Here is a 20,896-nt window from a genome sequence, read left to right as displayed (position 1 = left end):
CAGCGAGCCGACCTGCGAACTGAGGTGCCGATGAAGTGTCAGGCTGTCGCTCGTCTGGGCCTTGGGCCAGCACCCGCTGCGCGTAAATCTCAGCTTTCGCAGAGCTTGGTAATTCGTCAGGATGTCTCACCAGGGGCGTTGCATGCACTCTGCTAGACACCCGGCGGATGGATTCATGAGGGAAGAGCGAGACGGGGATTACGTATTCAGAGTTTATCGAACTAAGAAGGCGAGCTCGCGAAGTACTACGATGGAGCAGATTCTTTTCGGCTTCCTGTGTGCAGAGGACGGGATAGTGCGCATGCAGCAGAGTACACTCGGAGAGGCGGTCGGTGCGCAAGATCGACGAGAAGACGATGCGCGTTGCACGTGACGGGCGCGCTCACTCCGATGAGGACGACCAAGGCCGCGTATGAAGGGCTTTATCGGACAAAAATCGAGGGGCCTAGTAACGTACCTATGCGTCCAGCCCGGATCCGGAAGGACCGTACAGGACAGTACGGGCTAGTACGGGATCACTCAAGATCGGTCGGGATCTGGCAAGATCCCGACCGATCTTGAGCGATCTTATCGTTACTTGCCGCTTTCCATACTATCCTGTACGATCCTGTCAGTTCCTGAATGAGCCTGACCCATCACATCCTGTCTCATACTGTCCGATAATGTATGTGCCTGTAAGTTCTCCTCCCATCCTGTCATAACACGTAGGATCCTGTTATATCCTGCCTGCCACGTCCTCTCTTGTATGCTCCCCTTCCGTCCCGTCCCGCTCGGTCCCGTTCATGTACCGTTATGATCAGTAGGTCAATCGTTCACTATGACCTAGTGAAATTGTCCAATAAATCATATTGTCCACTCCATCCCCTGCGCAGTCTAACACCGTTGCCAGTGATTATCCATGTGCGCGATCGGTTGCTAGTCAATCGGTCCGGCACCTTGGTCCGCTTCAACACCGGCTGCGGTGCAGAGCGGGACGTCGGCATTTGAGCAACCTCGCCGCCTTCCGCCGTTTTTGGTCGGTCTTCGGTCGCTCTCCTCTTTCCGCGCCCCTCCTTCTCTGACCATCATAATTTCTAGTCCTAGTACAACTTCTCTTACTCTTCTTACTCGGGATGGACACGTTCATCGGGACTATACACAGTCCATTGTAAGTCTTATTGCTTGTTTTCTTCGTCTCAGCACTCATCTGTTGACATTCAGTTCCGATGCCCGGCCTTCACTGCAAGAGATGCAGCCTACAAACACAGGGCTTGGCCCTGGGCCTTCGAATTCAGTGCCACCGGTCGAAATGCAGTGCGTTCCATTCCTCTATCTGAACGTCTTTCAGGCTCAAATCAGCTTGAGCAGCGTGCCCGGTGCTGCTCCACCGCATCTGTTAGGATTGAGTCGCCCAGGGTACGTGCTGCCCTGCATTCTACAAGCATATATTAAGTCTTGATTCCTTCTACTATGTGGTAGGTCCCGGACTGCAACTCCAGCAATTGTCCCGGTTAGTCTCCCTTCGCTTCGCCTCCGACCTCGAGCTCTCCAGGCTGTTTCAGGTCGCAGTACCTCCGGTGGTGGACCCCTCACTCCGCCAATTGTGGCCTTTGGGCTGCAATCACAACCGCGTTCCACCAATGTGCAGCGCGTTCAGAGCGCGCAACTAATTCCCCTTGATTCCTCACAACGCGGTCAGGTAAGTCTGACTGTGACACGTTCAAGACTGATGAATTCGCTCATATTCTATATATCAGGCGCTCACCGCACGCTCGCAGCGCTCACAGTTTGTGCCTGGTGAGACAATTGACATTGTACTCTTCCCTTGTTCGGTGAGCTCCAGCTTTGTTATGTTGTAATACCCTTGCACTAACGTTTTCGTGTCAGCTTGAAGAGGGTAAACGAATCTTCAACCGCAGCTTCAGTATGCCAAATGAGCAGAAGGCAGCGTTCTTTGCTGCGTTGAAGGTACACGGATTTGTCTGCACTGTGACAGTGGACGAGCATGCACCGCTCAAGCCGGTTCTCGACCAACATATCCGTCGTCTTTGCCAACAGCGGCAAATTGTGCTGCCAAGCTCGCAGGGAAATTGGACGCTGCCTGCAATACGTGCGGATGGCAGTGACAAGATCAAGTTCATCAAAGCCAGCCCACAGCATGCTTTGAACGGATCGTCGACACTGACTTCGATGAAACCCAAGTTTACAAAACTGCGCGGTATCTTTACACCGAACCAAGCGGTTGTTCCTGTAGGTAAGTTGTCATTGAATAGCTATCTTTGTCGTCTTCTTGTCCTGACAACGTTACTATGTGCTACTATAGTTCCGATCGACGCGGCAATCTTCTCTGCTATCACCGTGTTTGTGACAGAGACATTCCCTCATCACGAGCTTCTGCATCGATGCTATGCGACCCGTTTCTTTGCACAGCTTGCGCGTTCCTCACCTAGCCATACCGATGACACCGCCGATCCCGCTGTGCTATGCACAACCTGCAGTTGCCTCTCAAATGTGCCGTCTATCCCTGCGGACTGGATTCCCAGCCCAGACTCGGAGTCCAGCTCACAAGCCGCTGTACATCCTTTCGTCCCTGGGCCATCTGTACCTAGCCCTGCGCTGTCTATGTCTGCTCTCCCCGAAGCGGACCCTCCTGTTGTGGCGCCTCAGGCTCGCAATGAGGCGACTGTAACTTCCCGCACTGGGCGCATCATTTCAATCTTTCCCGCTCCTGTGCCTGTGAGTTACATGTCCAAATCTCAATATTACACGATGTATGGCTGATATCTGACGGTCCCAACACCTAGGCGGAGTATCATCAACCTCCCATGGACTCCATAGATCCTTTGTTGCTAGCTCTGGCTCCGTCTAATCGACCCAACATGCCCATTTCTCCCGTCCCTGTCCCTATCCCTGTTGTACCCAGCGCACTTGTAGCCGAACCCCAGCTTCTTCCGGTTCACATCTCCAACCCTAGTCCAACGGGTCTGAGACCTTTTCCTCATATTGATCCCCTCTATTTTCCAAATGAGCGCTCCGGGCACTCCATTACCACTACTGGTACGGCTGGTGCGGGTATCCCAGCTACTGTCATTGGAGTCTCTCGCGCACGTTCGTTGAGTATGGAGGATTTGGTGAGTACAACGCCCTTCAATCATCAATATTGTGCATGTACAATTCATTTCACAGTCTGCGGCTCCGCCTTCCCGTCGCCAACGACAGCATGAACCCGGTGTTCCATCCCAGAACACTGATCTGACAAGGGATCTGACAAGGGTACGTGTTTTCGTTGCTGTGTGAGCAGCTAGCCATCCTGATGACTCTCTCTAGCCGGGTGCTTCCACGTCGCATCCAATCATCGTCGATATACCGTCCATATGGAAGGATGAGCTGGCATTGCCAGGAGTCCCCAATCTGCGGATGACCCTGGACTTTCAGAACGCGTTTGTCCATGCTTCTACTGTAGCATGGCGGAAGGACGGCGAGGACCAGCTGCACGTCAATTCCAGTACTCGCCAGTCGAGTGCCCGCGCAGTTGTCACTCATATTGCCCACTTCATTCGCCGCAGGGATGGGCGAGCCGCAGGTCTAGGAGGCTACAGGGAACCGCGCGGCACTACAATGTGGACAGCACGCCTTTCATCATACCTCCACCCATTTAGTCGTGACATAACCATGTACGTCCGAAGTTATTGCTGAGTGTGATTGATGAAGCTAATGTTCCTAACAGCGGACCTTCTGTTGGGCGTGGGCCCGAGGTTGCGACATATCTCGAGATCCTGAGATCTCTTGTCGACGTACATGACAATACTCAGTTTGAGTATGCTCGGCATGTCGCTCAGCCAATGGCTATGCCATGGGGTCTCTGGGAGGAGCGTAATGGCTATGTTGTCCCTGTGTTGGACGATGTAGCCTCCGACACATTGGAGGATGACCGCTTCGGCATCTTGTCCGCACAGGGCATGGTTGCTGCCTTAGTGATGGGCCGGTTTGCCCTTGCACCTAGGCCGATTCATCCAGTCCTAATCCTCTGGGCGCTCTTGGGCGACAGCGCGTTCAAGATGTCGTTTGAGCTGCTTTTGCGGCTTGACCCGATTGCTGCCAACGAGCTCCGTCCATGGTATGCGCTCAACTTCGACGAACACCTTCCCTCGCATGAGGGATACCATTCAGAACCTGTATGGGCCCTTCTCATGGGACGTCTTGGTGTTCAGGTGCGTATCTTAGTGTTCTATCTTTCCTCTCGTACATGAAGCTGAGGAAGATCATCATGTATTGCTAGCCTCAACGTATTGGCTTCACTCCCGATGCTTCCAGCAGAATCCGATATACACGCCAGCTCGTATGTGCCACAGTGCTGGGCAAGACCACCGCAAATGCGCCAGAACTGGAAGCTTTCCGCAACGGTTTCACGGTACAATTTGGGGCTGCGGATGTGGAGCGCTTCTGCGATGTAAGTTTTCCCATGTCCAGGTTGCATTCAATGACCTAACTTCACTCAATTTCAGCTCTTTGCGAAGCCGGTGTCGGTAACAGGTGGCAGTCGCACGGCGAGTTTGGACCCTTTTGTGGTCGTACAAACTCTGTACAGCCGTACAATCAAGAGCCCTCAAGACGTTGCGAGGCTTATGACCTATGCGCCTAGTATGCTGGAATCTCTTGCATCGACCCCAGCGGAGCGCAAGATCCAGGAGCTTTACGAGGACATGTTTGAGTGCCGCCTGCTTCGCTGGCTCTATGGACAAGGCCATCCCGACCATTCTATGCTCCGTGACGCGCCGGTGGTACTCGATTGCAGTGATCCCACCACACTTCGTGCTCGTCTATTGTTAAAAGCCGTTACTGAGAGCGAAGAGCTACCTGTTGATCCCAATTGGCGGCTTGATGTACGTGATCTGTCTACCGATTCTGCTGTTTCTGACGACTGAATTTTGTGCGAATAGTTCCAGTTTCGTCATGCGCACAACAGCAGAGATGATGCAGTTCTGGATCTTCACACCTGTGTCGGATACTGTGTTGTGAAGGTCACCTGGTGGCTTTGCAACATGCTACTTGAACAGTCGGACTTTGGTAATCCATCTGCTGTTACACTTTTCGACTGTTGGATTCATGAGCAGGTTCTGTACAATCAGAACGTGCATACATCGGTCTAGCTTCAACTTGAAGTTATAGTTATTGTTCAAACTTCAATCCTCGGAGTTGTTCTACCTGTTACTTCTAGCATCCTACTTTAATCGCGCTCAACGGCTGAGTTTCACATTACTATACATTCATATACACTACACCATACACACGCGGTGTTTTCATGCAATACATATGATAATGATGAATCCGCAATATGAGCAAGAATTGGACAAGTAAGACACAGACACTGAAAGGAGCTGAGTGGTTCAAATACTACGCCGTAGGCGCCGTGCTTAAACGCAGCTGCAACTTCAGCTTGTCCGAATAAAAGCTCAGACCTATCTAAATATGCTCTTTAGATCAAATACATGGAGTATCCGATGTAAAAGTGCGTTTGGAATGGATGTTGCAGCGAGGATATGACTTTGTGCAGTGAGTTACAGCAGCCACAGCTGGTCGTATAGGCGCCCGCCGTAAACGCAGCCCCATCTTCAGCTTGTCCGAATAAAAGCTCAGACCTATCTAAATATGCGCTTTAGATCAGATAAATGGAGTATCCGATGTAAAAGTGCGTTTGGAATGGATGTTGCAGCGAGGTTTTGAGTGTGTGCAGTGAGGTACAGCAGCCACAGCCTGGCGGCATAGGCGCCCGCCGTAAACGCAGCCCCGACTTCAGCTCGTCCGAATAAAAGCTCAGACCTATCTAAATATGTTCCTTTCATTGAGCATATGCAGTCTAAAGCAAGAAACTGCGTTTAGAATCGATGTTGCAGTGAGGATTTGACTCGGTGCAGTGAGGCACAGCAGCCACAGCCTGGCGGCATAGGCGCCCACCGTAAACGCAGCCCCATCTTCAGCTCGTCCGAATAAAAGCTCAGACATACCTAAATATGTTCTTTAGACCGAACAAATGGAGTATCCGATGTAAAAGTGCATTTGGAATCGATTTTGCAGTGAGGAATTGACTTGGTGCGGCGAGGTACAGCAGCCACATCAGCCACAGGTCCGGCGCTTGTTCGATTGACGCGCTGCATGTCGATCTGGGTGCTCCTCCTGCCCGCCAAGCGCGTTGTTGACCACTCCCACAGACCCGAAACACAACGAGCGCGTTGGAAACCACACAAAGAGGGAAGACGGAAGGGGTATCACCGCATCGCATCAGACAAGCGGAGGAGAAGGGACAAAGTGGAAGCATCCGAGGCAACGCGAGACTGTGAAGGCTCAAGGCCTAAGGTGAGCACACAGTCTCAGTATGCGTACTACTGATTCCTGTTGATACTGCAAACCTGCAGATGCTGGACGATGCCCGCACACCCTGCTCGCGTGCTGTGTGCCCATTCCCATTCCCTTTTGGTGGCGCTCCCTCTCTCCCTCTCCCTCGCTCGCGCCGCCGCTCTCTCGCTCTCTCCCGTATCTCATTCTCATGGTCTACTCTGTCTCGCCCGCTGTGTCGTCCTTACACACCCATTGTTCCTCACTTTATCTCCCTCCCGTGCTCTCGCTTGCGTGCCCTTTTGCGCGAACACACACTCTCGCGCTCTCTCATCTACACTTCTCATCTACACTCTCTACACTTCTCATCTACACTCTCGCGCGCTCGCTCTCTCTCATCTACACTCTTGCCCTTGCAACAGCCCGACCCGTATTATGGACATGAAGAGACAGCAAAGTTGTGCGGAAGGTTCGTGTTATTTGCGCGCCCCTCCATCCGCCGTTATCCGCTGTCAACCGCCAGCGTGGTCGCCCCACGCTGTTCTGCTGTTCTTTGCATATGCTTATGCCCTTCATCGAAGTTGACTCCACTCCTCGTCACCTTCGCCGCCCTCTACCTGCTCCAGCAACTGCCCTCCTCTCCTCCTCTCCTCTCCGGCGCGAATGGCCAGCGCATCATGCCCGCGTCGTTTTCTCCCCTCCCTCGGTGCCCGTGCATTCCCTCCTCCAACTCCTCCATCCGCATGTTCGCTCTCTCTCGCGGCTCACCCACGCCTCCTCTCTCCAGGTGCGTGTGTCTTGCGGACCCAGCAACGCACTGCAGTTGCGCAAGTCCGGCCATGCCACGCATGATGGTAGCATCATCGATGACTGGGCACAGGCCCGGCAACCGTGCACCCGTCGCGCGCATCCTCCCTCGCGGCCGCCCCTCGTCTTCGCCCATCCACAACGACTACTCTCCAGCCCCCGTGCGAGACAACCACGACCTCTTACCCACCTCTCTGCTGTGTGTGCTCGATGATGTCAACTACAACTAGCCGCGTATGTATATCGGTATGTATATCGCGTGCCGTGCCTGCGCAACCCGAACGCAAACGTGCGCGTGCGGTGGGGTGCGGTGGGGTACAGGTGGGGTACAAGTGCGGTGTACCCAAATGTTTTCATCCAGCAGAGCCTCCAGGCGACACATGGCGTCGTCAGGCTCGGGTAGGAGGAGGGAGCGGGTCCGGCGAGCGCAGCGGCCCCGAGCTTGCCTTCCACGATGGGTGGGGTGAGTTCCCGCTGTCGGGCAACCTCGTCGGGCAACCTTGTCTTGATCGGGTCTTCAGATAGATACCAACTGTGTGATGGTGAGACACGGAGGCCCAGAATACCTGTCCATCAAGGACGGTCTTGACTGGGGATAGTTGAAACCATTACGGACACCGGTGGATTTCAGGAAGCATTTGCGATCATTGTACATGCTGATTTGTATCGTATCGTACAGGGTTACGGTCGCCAGCCAGAGACATTCCCTATCTACCAGGAGCAATGTGACGGCAGTGCATACCAGGTATCGGTTCTTGGTGATGATTGTAGCATGCACATCACTGTACTCAGTACGTTAAGAGTGTAGAGCCTCAACAATGACATGTACATTGTCACGTAGCTCATAGCTTGTGATCGGTCCTCACACTGTTTGCGCCCTGACACGGTGCTTGCGGCGGACATCTGCGAGGTGACAGGTTGACATATATGATGCCTACCGGCTCTTCAACATCACATTTGCTGTCGCCTCCACCGCACAGCACTCAAATGAGAAATAATCTACTTAGATGAGACCACCGTCTCAGATTCTCAGACTGCCTCATTGGCGAAATAGCCAGGTGGCGCACTTTCCTGATGGGCCTCCACGTAGCCCTTGAGTCTTGACGACCGTACTCGGACCTTGCAGTGCGCTCTACGTTCATGGCCGATATTCTCGACGACATTCGGACCAGATTCCACTCACTCAGCCTAGCAATCCGCGCCGTACTTGGAACACCCGAGCCTGACATCAATGTACTCACTCAGCAGCGAGATGAAGTCGTCGACTTTGAAGTGTATGCTGATCAGGTAAATCTGTTCTTGTCCGCACTTGTGTTGTTCACTCAGCCATTCACTATATGCTTGTGTAGGAGCATGAGTCACTTCCTGAAGGCGAACTTCTGGCGCTCCAACGCAGTATTGTGACCATGTTGTGTGCACTTGACGACCCAATCATCCAATATCTCAACACGACGCACATCGACAATCCTCTGCACGCAATACGGTACCGCTATCATGCTCTTTGTGAGCATGCTATTTGGATGCTATCTGCCAGCATGGCAGATCACTCGGAGGTGCTCCCTGACCAGCGCGAGGCTGCTCTACGGTTATATGCCGATGCTGAGGAGGTATGAACGCTCTATTGTATGCTTGGCAGCTACCCTCCGAGTCTGACTATTGTGTGGAATCCAGAGCCAGGCCATTATGCCCCCAGATGAGCTGGCAAGCCTGCGCACATCTCTTACGAGCCTTGTCGAGAACATCGACCGTGCCGCCGAAGTATCGGCCCGCACAACCACTCTTGTCCACAACATTCGATCCGCATACTATGTACTCTGCGACCGTGTGACAACCGCTGTTCACACACAACTGGGAGATGCGGCGAGGTTAGCGCAGCAGAGGGAAGAGGTACTGCGGTTGATGGCAGAGGCGGAGCCGGTGCGTATCAACGTCCGGCGTGCGCGCACCATGTACTGACACATACATCACTATTCTACAGCATGTCGCGCTCTTTTCCCCTGCCGAATTCACGCACCTACGATCCGGAGTCTCCAACATGGTTGAGACCCTTGACGAGGCAATTCACCGCTCATCAGATCCTCCGAGTGGACCACCTCTTGTGGTCGCACAACGTGTTCGGACCGGACGTCGGGGTCGACCTCGAGTCGAGATTGACCCTATGTTCCTTGAGACTGGACTCCAGATGCGAGGCCCTGTTGGATTAGCCCCAATCTTCAGTTGCTCAAGTCGTACTGTCCGCCGTCGCGCACTTGAACACAATCTTGTTGCCCCTGGGGAGCCTGTCATGCAGGAGGTGACCGATGTGGCCGGGAATGTCTTGCGTACTTACACCTCTACAACCCCTCCGGTATCTGCACTCACTGATGACGAGCTTGATGCTGTTGTTGGCTCAATTCTTGCTGTGTTCCCCAACTTCGGCCGCCGGATGCTTGCTGGATGTCTGCGGTCTCAAGGCCATCGTGTTCCACGTACTCGCCTGACCACCTCATATGTCCGTGTTCATGGAGTGACAAGTAACGTCTTTGCAGACCGACGCATTCAACGTCGTGTATACAAGGTGGCCGGACCAAACGCGTTGTGGCATCATGACGGTCAGCATGGTACGTCCTGTCCTGTCCCAACATTTTCTATGTCTATTTTCCTTGGCATTTCTCAGTACTGAATCCGATGTCCATTGTCAACCTAGGTCTCATACGTTGGAAGCTAGTGACCCACTGCTTCATCGACGGTTGGTCCCGATACATTGTGGCCATTTGCGTCCACAATAACAACCGCGCGGATACTGTGTTGCTGCTGTTCCACCGGGGGCGGACAAGCTGCGGAGATCCTAGTCGGGTACGTGGAGACCATGGTGGAGAGAATGTCCAGGTCGCTCGATGGCAGGATGAGAACCAGGGAGCTGGCCGTGGGTCATACATTTGGGGAAGGTAAGAGGCACCGCGTTGCAAGTGCTCGTACATTTCATGACTCACATTGCTTATTATGTCTCAGGAGTGTTCACAACACACGTGTAGAGCGTCTTTGGTACGACTTCACTCGCGGGGTTGGTCAGAAGTGGAAGAACTTCTTCCTTGAGCTTGAGCACAACGCCGGTCTTCAGCCATCCCGATCTGCGCACATATGGCTGCTTCACCATATCTTTCTCCGCCAAATCAACCATGACGTCGAGGAATGGGCAGCTTCCTGGAACAACCATCCACTCCATGAGCGCCATGTTTCTGACCGCGCTCGCAGCCCTCGTGATCGATTCATCTTTGGGATGGTTGAGAACGGGGCGCGAGGGATCGGTGCTGCCAGGGATGTCCGAGTTCAGCGGCATGGACCATTTGAGGACACAGCGGTGGACGACCCACAGTCCTATGGGATCGATTGGGAAACTCTTGATGATCCCATGCTCATGGCGCACCATCTGGACAACAACCCGGACGAGTGGGAGTCAACTAATCCTTTCTCTGCAGGTTCCAATCGTCCTAACGAGTTGTCAGTTGTGGAATGTGAGGCTCCGAACTGTCCCTTCTCTCAAGCAGAGATAGCAGCCTTGGATGCTGAACTAGCCCTACGTGTAGATAACATGTCCCGTGAGATGAATGTACGGCGTTTGCTTTGGGTAGAGGCACTTAGGATATGCCAACAGTTGTACACTAATAACCCGTCATGATACTAGTGATACTAGTGGATATATATTGGTCTCTAGTCTAGAAGAATATACAGTGTGACAAAATTTGAACTGGCCCAGAATGAATGGGTTGCGACGTAGTAGTAACTCAACCCATTGAAGACGACGATGTTCAGGCAACAACACACATTCCAAACACAGTTTCTCTGCACAGACCTTCAGTTTATATTGCTTAGAACACATCTACACCATGATGAACTTTTATTTCCTGGAACTGAAGTTTGAACTCGCTGGTGCGTTAACGGACGGGCGCTTAATATGCTCCCGCCTGCCGCTGGGCCACATCTCCGGCCAATCTACTCCTCCTCCTCCCATTCACCATCCCCATTTTGGTCTCTCAGCAATGAATTACAATGGCCATGACAGTGACGATGGTGCGTCCATTACCCCATTACCTGTATTGTGAATCACATCGACATACTGTGGATTATGCTGGACTCGAAGATATGGGCAATTTCTGACAGCCATACTGCTATAGGGAGTCCACTGCTACGGCAGTTGGATGGCGATGTTGGTGATCTCAACATGAATGAGGCACAAGGTCAGCCATACTGCCTACAGTCACACTATGAAGCGAGACAAGACACTGATGGGGATATATGATTCCACAGACCAAGAACCCGAATTTTCGTACACACATGCGCAGGAAACATTGGAACAGCTCCTTGAGCTTTCTGGGCGCCGCTTTGTGCCACCTGCGGATTATCATGAAAGCCATATTGTTGACAGCCCATCCTGTATGTACCCTTTCCATCTGAACTATGAACTACAACTGATCAATCCTCAAATCTACGTGTAACTAAGCGGAACAACAGCGCAGTACTGAAGCCCCGCTTCAGCTTCAGTCAAATGCTAGTATCCATGGTGCAGCTCTGGATGCCATTCCAGCCAGCAATCCTCGGCTGGACACGTTGGAGTTGGACTCGGACACGATGGACACCACTGACAATCAAAGCTCGGCCCTGCTGCCGCATTCCTCCAATCCAATGTCCCTCGCCTCTAGTAGACCTAGCACAACACTAAACGAGCAGCAAGATGAGGCTCAGGTGATCATCATCTTCACCGGGTTTCACGACAACTTGAATTTGGTCGGACCGGGGGCGAACAGCATACTCGAAATCCTACCTGTGGCATCACCCTTCACACTCGCACGTCTTCTCACTGCCATTCTTGTGTCAGCCTCGCGTACTGGACGCCTCCTACAACGGCTAGCTGAAGGACGGGCTGAAAGCACGTTTATTGGCACGTCGCGACATCCGCTTGATCTGCACGAGCATGCTCAAGAAGAATACCTCAGCTATCAGCGAGGATTTCTTGAGCACGGAACACTTGCTACTGTCCTTGATGCGTCCCACGGACCAATCTTGGTCGACAGCTGTGGATACGGCGTGGATTTTCCGAGCAGTATGCAAATCATTGAACATGCTTACATGATGAACTCCGGCCTGCGGATGCAGGAGAACATCCGTGTCTTTGCGTTATATGTTTATGCTGATTTGGTGAGTGGTCGTCTGCCAGTGTCTCACGGATCATGAATCAAACATTGAATTCCAAATCACGCCGGACTAGATGACTGGTCTATCTCCTCCCGTCGCTCCCAACCCGCCTGTCCCCGCCACACCAGCATCTGCTATGCCAGTTGCAACAACACCAGTCGGGCCATCTCACCCCAATGCACCTAGCCAAAGTGACGCGCAGCTCCTCGCCATCTACATCGAGCAATACTTCCCCGCGGAAGTAGATGTCATTGCTTCCATTCAGAGCTGCCAGGAGCAGCTTCAGGATGAGGACTCACAGAGGGCCGCTGCCAGGAATCGTCGCTTGCGTCTGAATCTGTGGTTGTTCCGATTCCGTTCCCTCAAGGTGATCCTGACGCATTTCGGCATTCTAATGAGCAGTCCACAGCACACGCTGGAGACTCGTGATCCAGTTGCCCCACCGGCGCACGTTGTACAATCGCGAGTCCACGGGAGAACGAGACGTGTCACCTACAAGGACATATACGATTGGGCCGGTGTCGAGTGGAGCACCTCAGTGAATATCCGCCCACTTTACATGCATCTCGAAGCAGCATATCGAGCCAACAACCCCTCTACTCATCCGGACGCCTTCGCCAGCCTTCCTGACACACAGAAACATAGCATTAAACAGGCCGGTGCGATCGTCGATGGCGCCTCGACGTTCTTCAGTGGATTGGAGGACAACCTAGATGTTGATCTACAGCTTCCTTGGCTGAAGATGACGCAGGTCGCTTGTACCAGGAGCTTCCAATTTTTCCACAAGGACACGGGGCGTGAGTACAGCTGATATATTCCAGTGTATCAACTAACAGACGAGCTAGGATACATTGGAAACAACCCAGTGTAGAGGGGTGTAGAAGATGGAACAAACCCACGAACAGAGCGATGAATGCGCAAAGGAGCAAGCAGACGAAGGAAGGAAGGAAGGAAGGAAGGAAGGAACAAAGGAAATGAGGCCGGCCCCAGACGTGGGATTTCATGATAGGTGAGCCCAAGTCCAACAGCACGGACATGGACATGGATCAATGGATGTGCGACGACAGTGCAGGGCACGGGATAATTGAGCAAATGCTGTACGGTCATATATTGAATCAGTCGACTCACAACTTCGCGTGTATTGTACGATGAAAACGCGGCCGTCGCACGCAGTTTGCTGTGAAACCTCAAGTTGGATGTGCGACGACAGTGTATAGACAGTGTATAGGACATAGGACAATGTCAATAAGCGAATGGTGCGCTGAATCGACCAACTCACCGAATGCTTCCTCATCGCCTGCACGGGGAGGACCCTGGTGGACCGGAGACCATTCCAGGACGCAGCCGCCGCCTCGGAGGCTAGAGGGGCTCTTTTCGTGTTGATCTGTGTATACAGCACTGCTTGAGTTGCACAGCAAGTATCTGTGATGTGAGAACGATGTAGTGACTGGGCCTGCTCGTCTGAATCACAAAGAGCTATGTTTAGTGCTTCGTCGATCTACATTGCGCCGAGGAACGCAAAGTGCTGTAATCAGCACCAACCTGGGCCGCTACGTGAGACATTGTGACATACCTCAACGGAATGTTAGTTGTCAATGACTTAGTAGAAGACTGAGAAGTTGAGACCGTGTAAGAACACACCTCTTCTACACGTACAGTACAGCACCTACCGCTTCGTAGAGAGTGCCGGTGTCACACTCAGCGGCGACGAGCACTAGACATTGCGTCGTCGAACATCGAGTGAGTTGTCACTAAGGCGAAGACAGTGGGACAAGGCCGTGCTGTCGCCTCTCTCCCGCCCTCGCCTTTTATCCTCCAACCCGTCGTAGCTAGCTTACGGCCTGCGAATAACGCCGCGCTGCTTGCAGGTGTGCTTGGCGGCGCGCGGGGCGTTCCGTCCTACCTGAACGGCAACATGTTTCCGTCGAATGGAACCAGCCCGTCGCATAGTCCTCCAGGTCAAGCACATCACCCTAGTCTTGCAAAGCGGCGGGTGCACGCCAAGCGCCACCGCCGCTCGATCACCCAGCAATCCGCTGGAACCTTCACAAAGTTCGGCATCAGTGACCTCGCAAGCACGCATTACCGGGAGACTCACCAAGGCCGCTGTCCGTCGTTCCGCGCTCCCATGCACTGCACCGGACGACGCCCAAGTCTCGACGACCTCGACGACGCACCGGATGCACCTGTAAACGGACACGTCAGCATGCCGGCGACGCGACTCCACGAACTCACGAAAGTCGAACGTATTAGACTTTAGTAGGCCAGACGGCGGGTGGCAAGCGGCGAGCGCGGGCATGTGATCTCTCGATCGATCGCAGAAGCCGCCAGCCCGCGTCCAACTCGAGCGAGCAGACCATTGGCCCTCTTCGACCCTCCTCGACCATGCTCGCACCCCTAGCTTCATCTTGCCCACTGCGCACAGCCTAATCCGAGCGCTGCTCTCTCGATTACGTCGCCCAATGACTTTTCACTCCCACGCATCATCGCAACAATGGGCACCTCCACCTCGCGACACGCTCAATCGGCAGCTCGCGCCAATGCAGATGCATCAACCCATGGTCGACATCAAGTGCTCCTGGCAGACAGCACGTTCCGTTCGCCACGTAATCCGATTCATCGCCCCTCTCCCCACATCAGTCGATACGACGCGCTCACACTCGGGCGCACACCATCTGACCAAGGTCCGCGCAGGACTTCGGGGCCACGGAATACTGACCACGAGGACATGAGTAGCAATCAATATACAAGACACGGGAACGAGGACAAGGCATACCATCGAAGAGGGAAGACTGGAGAGGACGAGAGGGAAGGAAGAACGGGATGCAAGAGCGAAGAAGCGAGAATGAGGCACGTCCGAGTCGTCGTCGGGTCGAGGCCAGTTGCAGGCTCACTGGTACGTAGTCACATCGATCTCTACAGTCGTCGGACACATCGGCTCAGCGTACAGGACGGTGGCGCGCTCTACAACGCCGTCCGACTCCGACGCTGTGCACGTCAACCACCCTATCCTGCCACACCCATCACCACACCATGCCCTCCATGCCCTCGACCCGTCTCCCAGCGCCGACCTCTCCTCTCGCAAGGTCCTCTACTCCCGAGGTCATACCCCAGCCTGAGGGCGATGTACGGCCAGTCAGTGCGGCCGCCTCCGCGCGTGCAGACCCAAGGTACGTGTAAACTACCTAACACGCTAACTACTCTATTAGTCTCGCCTCCGTCTCCGTCTCCCCCGACAGTCCTCCTGCGTGAAGCGGTCAGCAAACCAACGACAGACATACCAGGACGGCTCGCGCACCACGCAAACTGGGCGAGCTACTACTACGTGTCTACTGGATGTACTACCAGGGCACCTGCTCGCCGTCGTGCCTCAAGAACCTGCCCGAGCTCTCCGCCGTCGCCGTCGTCGCTAGCCTGATCAGCCTCTCCACCGACTCTTCCACCTCCATCATCGCATCGCATCCGGGCCGCCCATGTCTGCTCGCCAGTCAGCGTCGCTCGCATCTCATCCCATGTACCCACCTGTCTTGACCCTGGGTCCACAACGTACGCGATCAAGTCCGCCGCGTCTTTGCCTGCTTGTATGCCTGCCCGCACGTCAGTCGCAATCCACGGAGACTTGGAGGTCACAAGCACGCACAAGCATGTTCAGCGCCGTCTTGCTGATACTGTACATCGCGTTCTTCGCCCCAAAGTCCAGCCCGATGCTCGCCAGCCCGCTTGTCATGTTCACGATCACCTTCCTCCGCCCCTTCTCCAGCAGCGGCAGGTACACCGTCCCCATCAACGCCGGCCCCGCCACGTTCGCCGGAGCGTGTCCAACAATCCGTCGTACGAGAAATCGAACGCCGAGTCGTCGCCCTCCGTCTGTCTCTCCCGGTGAGCAACGTCGAGCGGGGTAGTCACGAGGTACGCACGATCGCAGCGTTGTTGTACAGGTAGTCCAGCCCCTTCGACCCAAGGATCCCCTCCACCTCCGCGACACTTCCCCGGATACTCGCCTCGCTCCCTACGTCCAGCGCCACGACGTACAGCTGCCCTGGCGCGGCAGCCTTCAGCGCACTTAGCTTCGACGCCCGTGCGGGGTCGCGGCACATCGCGACGACGACGTTCGATGGGTCCGAGACGAGCTGGCGGACGAGCTCGAGTCCGATCCCGCGCGAGGAGCTGCAGGGTTGGCCATAATGGTGAGAGGCGTGCCAGACGACCTGCAGACTGGACCGAGGACAGCGTTACCGGGAGACTCACCAAGGCCACTGCCTGTCGTTCTGCGCTACCAGGCACTGCACCGGTGGAACACCCAAGTGTCGAGGACCTCGACAACACGAACATCCCTCACTTGGCAAGCATGGCAAACATGGCAAACGCGCGCACTGCTGCACTGCCTCCGCGTTGACCTGGCACGGACCGGACCGCGCGGCGTGATGTATGGGCATGGCCGCGGGCTGCGGTGGCTACAAGGGCTGAAGAAGATCTTAGGTGTTGTGAGTATCGCGCGTGCATTGTGTTCATGACTGAGCCTCTAACAGAACTCCTCCTCCAGCGACAACCTGAGCATCCCCATCCTGGGTCACCCCATACCGCGCGCGTTCGTCGAGCAGGCGAAGGAGGGCGAAGCTCATCGACGTGTTCCTGCTCCTCATGGAATTGCGCGAGAGGGCCTCGCTTCCATCACCGCATCCAGCCACCGCACGAAGATGCACCGCGCTTGCCTACGCCTCAAGACTGAGTGTCACTGGGAAGTGACGAGAGGAGAAGTGAGGCCTGACATACAAGGTACGTCCGCCCGGTTCCTGCCTCACTGGGCCCTAACTTTCCTTCCCCACTCATACCACCTGCCCATCTGATGTGAGCCTGCGGATCCTGCCGCCGACTATAGCCGCCAGCATATCAGCGACCGGTGACCAGTATGTAGGGAGCCATGCAATTGTAGATCGTACACGCTGTACAGGGCCGCGCTTAAGCGCCCGCCCATAGACGCAACAGAGATCTCAGTTCGTGCGAATAAGGGCTCGCACTTAGATAGGTATGTTACACTCAATGAAGATATGCATGATACGACGAGAAACCGTGTTTGGAATTGCTGCTGAAGTGTGGGTGTGCTTGTTTTCGCAGCAGCAAATGGCGCTGAACGCGTCGCGTCACGTCACGTCACGTCGCGTCGCGTCGCGTCGCGTCGCGTCTGGTTGTGTCTCGCGCGACCTGCTACTATCGTCTCTGGTACCAAAACTTAGTACTCTGAAACTCTATCACTCGTCTGTCATGCCGGAAATACAAGAATGTTATTGCAGCGGGCTCCAGCTGCAGGCCCTTTTCGCCAAATACTCCAAGTGCGACTGGCATCTGCAAGCCCTCCATTGCGACGCGACGCTCGACGACAAAAAGCCACGGGGATCAAGACAGGAGGCTGGACTGTGTTTTCAGCTTACACCCAGCTCGCGCGATGTCCGTGGCAATACGACTTACCAAACACCTCTGTGGCCACCTTTCCTTGCTGAGCGCGCACCTCCGGCCGGCTTCTGTCTACAAGATCTTGTGCTCACGGCGGTGGAATATACTAGCCGGAGCGTGGTTTTGAATCTTGGTCATTGCTGGTTTCAGGTGCGTGCATCTCACTGAGTCGGTACAGACTCGGCCTTCAATGACTAGTATGTCCGGCAGCTACAATACTTGACGCATACGTCAATCCAGATGTACGACCGCGAGCAATGGGCCGTGATCAAGGAGACGTCGTACATTGGGAAGGGCACACTGAGGGTACGCCGTCCGTCCGTACAGATACGTCTGGCCAATTACATGCTTATCTGTTTCCGATTTGTAACCCAGATGCGAGGCTTCCGTATAGGACTCGCACTGGAATTCGAGTCGTATGTGATTGTATTCGGATCGCATGACCAGGTGTTTCAGGTGGGTAGAACACATATCCTGTAACTCGGTTGATGGGACAAAGTTATCTTCTAGGTAACGTGGGCCTTAAAAAAGGCAGATCTCGCACACCATGACCACCACGTCCTCGATGAGTGGGATAAGGTTGTAGCCGGTATTGCCCGATGGTGCGAGCGTTATTACGAGGACAAACCAGCCGGGAAGAAACTCGCGAGGGATGTACTACGTTTCACGCCCAATGTGTGGTTCGGCATAGGGGTTTACACTGCCTGTGAGATCCTCTATGTAGCTGGTGAGTGGCGCTGCTTTTCACGTGAGGCAGTCTGTTATTGTTGTGTCAGGAATACCGCCATTCCTTCGGGAGCAGGAAGTCTTTAGCAATCCGTCCCGCCTTGCTCGAGTGGTGTTGGCTTATTACGCATTTGTGCATAAGGCTATGCACAAGACATGGTTAGTAACACATTCTATATGTGTTCGCTATATCCTCATTTGACAATCATTGTTTGTGGCAGGCCTAATCGAGTCAAGCCCTGCATTCGCCAGAACGTTGTTGCGCCTACGACTGAAGAACGGCTGCAGATGGGCCGTGAGATGTATATCTGGGCCAAAGATACGGTCAGCATCCCGCAACGCCTCTTCGACAGAATTGCGAACTATGAGTACCGGGTTTGTTATTCCCCGCCTATGAATTTTTTATTCATATGTCTGAGTGTTTCTATGTGATCATAGGGTTCAAGTTCATATCTAGATGACCCGTTCGAGCCTTCGCTCATCCAAGCTGCACTCGAGCGTTCACCGCATCTGGGACGCGCCGCGTTTGGAGAAACTTGGGATGAGATCGCTCCTCCTGAGCTCACGACTCGCCCATTGACCAAACCTGACGCCCTGAGCAAATTCTTTACTGAGAACGGTATGTGACAATGTACATCCAATTATGCAGCATTCTAAGCTCATGCTTTGGACTAGATCTACTTGACCGTGACACCCGACTCCATTGTGCCAGCATCAGCCCGTTGTTTCTGCCGAACCAAGACTTGTCACGTCGCCGGGTGCCCACGCACTACTACTCCGTGACTGGTAAGGCAATATGGTCCATCGTCCCGGCACCCGATGACGCGTATGTGACCCCATGTCTTGTACACTGCGAGTATTGACCACTGCATTCAACAGACAATTCAAGCCGATGGCAGACGAGAAGCCCAACAAGCTCTTCCGCTACATCGTAACAAACACCGCGCAGGTTGCCGTTGGACCGCTCGAGTACTGTGCCAATGCGCAGGTCGTACGAAAGTCATTGAAGGGACGGACTGGTAAAGGTGTTTCACGCTTTTAGTGAGTCATTATCTGTTCGTGTCCTTCTATTACTTCAACTCGCGGCAGCGTGCTACCATCACTTGGAGCCGTCCCAAGCAGTGTCCCCATCTCGATTGGGCGACGCCACCTCGCGAGCCTCGATCACAAGAAAAGTCTTACACTAGAAGCGAGGGAGAAGCGCAATGAGAAAGCTCGAGCCGCGGCGAAAAAGGCTTTGGCTAAGCCTACTAAACGCAAGAGCAACGCGATGAAAACACTCACGGGTAACGTCCCTCTGACGACACAGCAACGCAACGCTAGAGCCACCCAGAGGAAGGTGTTCGAGTCGCAAACCCATATTGCGGCCCGTGGCAATGACGCAATGACGACGTACACAAAGGTAAGCGATGCATCAATAATTCTGAGAGCTACGGAATGAATGCTCACATATGCATATTAGCGACCTCCAGTTCAATCACTGCTTCCGAGGTTGAAGATGCTGCTCCAAACCAAATATCTGGCACACCGCTGCCCGACACTCGAAAGCGGCGAGTACGTGCTGAGCACGAGGTACTGGCAAACTTGGATGTAATCCTGGAGACGCCGAGGTCTCGCCGCACGCGGGGGCTTGTGCTGAACATGACCGTGCATCCCAATGATGCAGCCCTAGGTATACACAAGCGGAAGCGTCAGTGCCGCAGTACCGTCTCAGCTGCTACTACTAGTCACGGTAGCTAGAAGTTGTAGCTAGTTGTACTACTACCGGTGTACCTGGGCAGCGTCACTGATGTACACACAATACAATACACGATCCAATACACGTATATCTTCTTGTAAATCTTACAGGACATGTCCATCAGGTTCATGGTAAACAACCGCTGTGTCTGTGTGTACCTGTACCGTACTACTGTACTATTCACCGCCCTGGGCAAGTACTAAACAAGCGCCGGACGTGTGGCTGCTGTACCTCACTGCACCGAGTCAAGTCCTCGCTGCAACATCGATTCTAAACGCAGTTTCTTGCTTTAGACTCCATTTGTTCGGTCTAAAGAACATATTTAGATAGGTCTGAGCTTTTATTCGGACGAGCTGAAGATGGGGCTGCGTTTACGGCGGGCGCCTATGCCGCCAGGCTGTGGCTGCTGTACCTCACTGCACCGAGTCAAGTCCTCGCTGCAACATCGATTCTAAACGCAGTTTCTTGCTTTAGACTCCATTTGTTCGGTCTAAAGAACATATTTAGATAGGTCTGAGCTTTTATTCGGACGAGCTGAAGATGGGGCTGCGTTTACGGGCGGGCGCCTAAGGCCGATTTGAACCGCTCAGTTCAACCTCTCAATCTCTGTGTCTTACTTGTCCAATCTTGCTCATGTGTGATTCCATTGTAATCATATGTATTGCAAGAACGCGCCACATATATATGTAT

The 20,896-nt window shown here is 53.8% G+C and overlaps 5 protein-coding genes across 5 annotated transcripts; 4 read left to right on the top strand and 1 right to left on the bottom strand.

Annotated features, from left to right (window-relative positions):
* Nucleotides 1–1,112: 1,112 nt before the first annotated feature.
* On the top strand, nucleotides 1,113–4,998 carry C8Q71DRAFT_881117 (uncharacterized protein; the record flags this gene model as incomplete). Its single annotated transcript, XM_047928485.1, has 17 exons — nucleotides 1,113–1,147; nucleotides 1,201–1,293; nucleotides 1,380–1,395; nucleotides 1,459–1,489; nucleotides 1,542–1,678; nucleotides 1,737–1,811; nucleotides 1,867–1,947; nucleotides 2,065–2,233; nucleotides 2,303–2,715; nucleotides 3,009–3,110; nucleotides 3,166–3,252; nucleotides 3,307–3,653; nucleotides 3,707–4,190; nucleotides 4,259–4,429; nucleotides 4,485–4,760; nucleotides 4,813–4,862; nucleotides 4,920–4,998. 17 exons carry the CDS (start codon nucleotides 1,113–1,115, stop codon nucleotides 4,996–4,998), a joined length of 2,646 nt encoding a protein of 881 aa, XP_047774901.1.
* Nucleotides 4,999–8,802: 3,804 nt separating this feature from the next.
* Nucleotides 8,803–10,231, top strand: C8Q71DRAFT_714853 (uncharacterized protein; the record flags this gene model as incomplete). Its single annotated transcript, XM_047921001.1, has 4 exons — nucleotides 8,803–9,048; nucleotides 9,098–9,610; nucleotides 9,823–9,954; nucleotides 10,052–10,231. Coding segments are annotated over 4 exons (1,071 nt in total), but the record flags the coding sequence as incomplete, so codon positions are not given.
* Nucleotides 10,232–10,366: 135 nt separating this feature from the next.
* On the top strand, nucleotides 10,367–10,765 carry C8Q71DRAFT_694810 (uncharacterized protein; the record flags this gene model as incomplete). The annotated part of the gene is made up of 1 exon (XM_047919901.1): nucleotides 10,367–10,765. A coding segment is annotated over one exon (399 nt), but the record flags the coding sequence as incomplete, so codon positions are not given.
* A 4,867-nt stretch (nucleotides 10,766–15,632) lies between these two features.
* Nucleotides 15,633–16,727, bottom strand: C8Q71DRAFT_798845 (C-factor; the record flags this gene model as incomplete). Its single annotated transcript, XM_047925850.1, has 5 exons — nucleotides 15,633–15,734; nucleotides 15,814–15,878; nucleotides 15,928–16,162; nucleotides 16,209–16,458; nucleotides 16,666–16,727. The coding sequence occupies 5 exons, from the start codon at nucleotides 16,725–16,727 to the stop codon at nucleotides 15,633–15,635; spliced, it is 714 nt and encodes a 237-aa protein (XP_047774898.1).
* An 826-nt stretch (nucleotides 16,728–17,553) lies between these two features.
* On the top strand, nucleotides 17,554–20,062 carry C8Q71DRAFT_881112 (uncharacterized protein; the record flags this gene model as incomplete). Its single annotated transcript, XM_047928484.1, has 11 exons — nucleotides 17,554–17,892; nucleotides 17,953–18,048; nucleotides 18,118–18,198; nucleotides 18,253–18,469; nucleotides 18,519–18,627; nucleotides 18,690–18,843; nucleotides 18,907–19,087; nucleotides 19,144–19,294; nucleotides 19,348–19,509; nucleotides 19,558–19,870; nucleotides 19,931–20,062. The coding sequence occupies 11 exons, from the start codon at nucleotides 17,554–17,556 to the stop codon at nucleotides 20,060–20,062; spliced, it is 1,935 nt and encodes a 644-aa protein (XP_047774897.1).
* Nucleotides 20,063–20,896: the final 834 nt, after the last annotated feature.

This window comes from Rhodofomes roseus, assembly GCF_022264815.1.
Source record: "Rhodofomes roseus strain CIRM-BRFM 1785 chromosome Unknown C8Q71scaffold_24, whole genome shotgun sequence".
NCBI classification, from domain to species: Eukaryota; Fungi; Basidiomycota; class Agaricomycetes; order Polyporales; family Fomitopsidaceae; genus Rhodofomes; species Rhodofomes roseus.
Note: the sequence above shows the minus strand (reverse complement) of the source record. Positions and strands in the feature narration are given on the sequence as shown.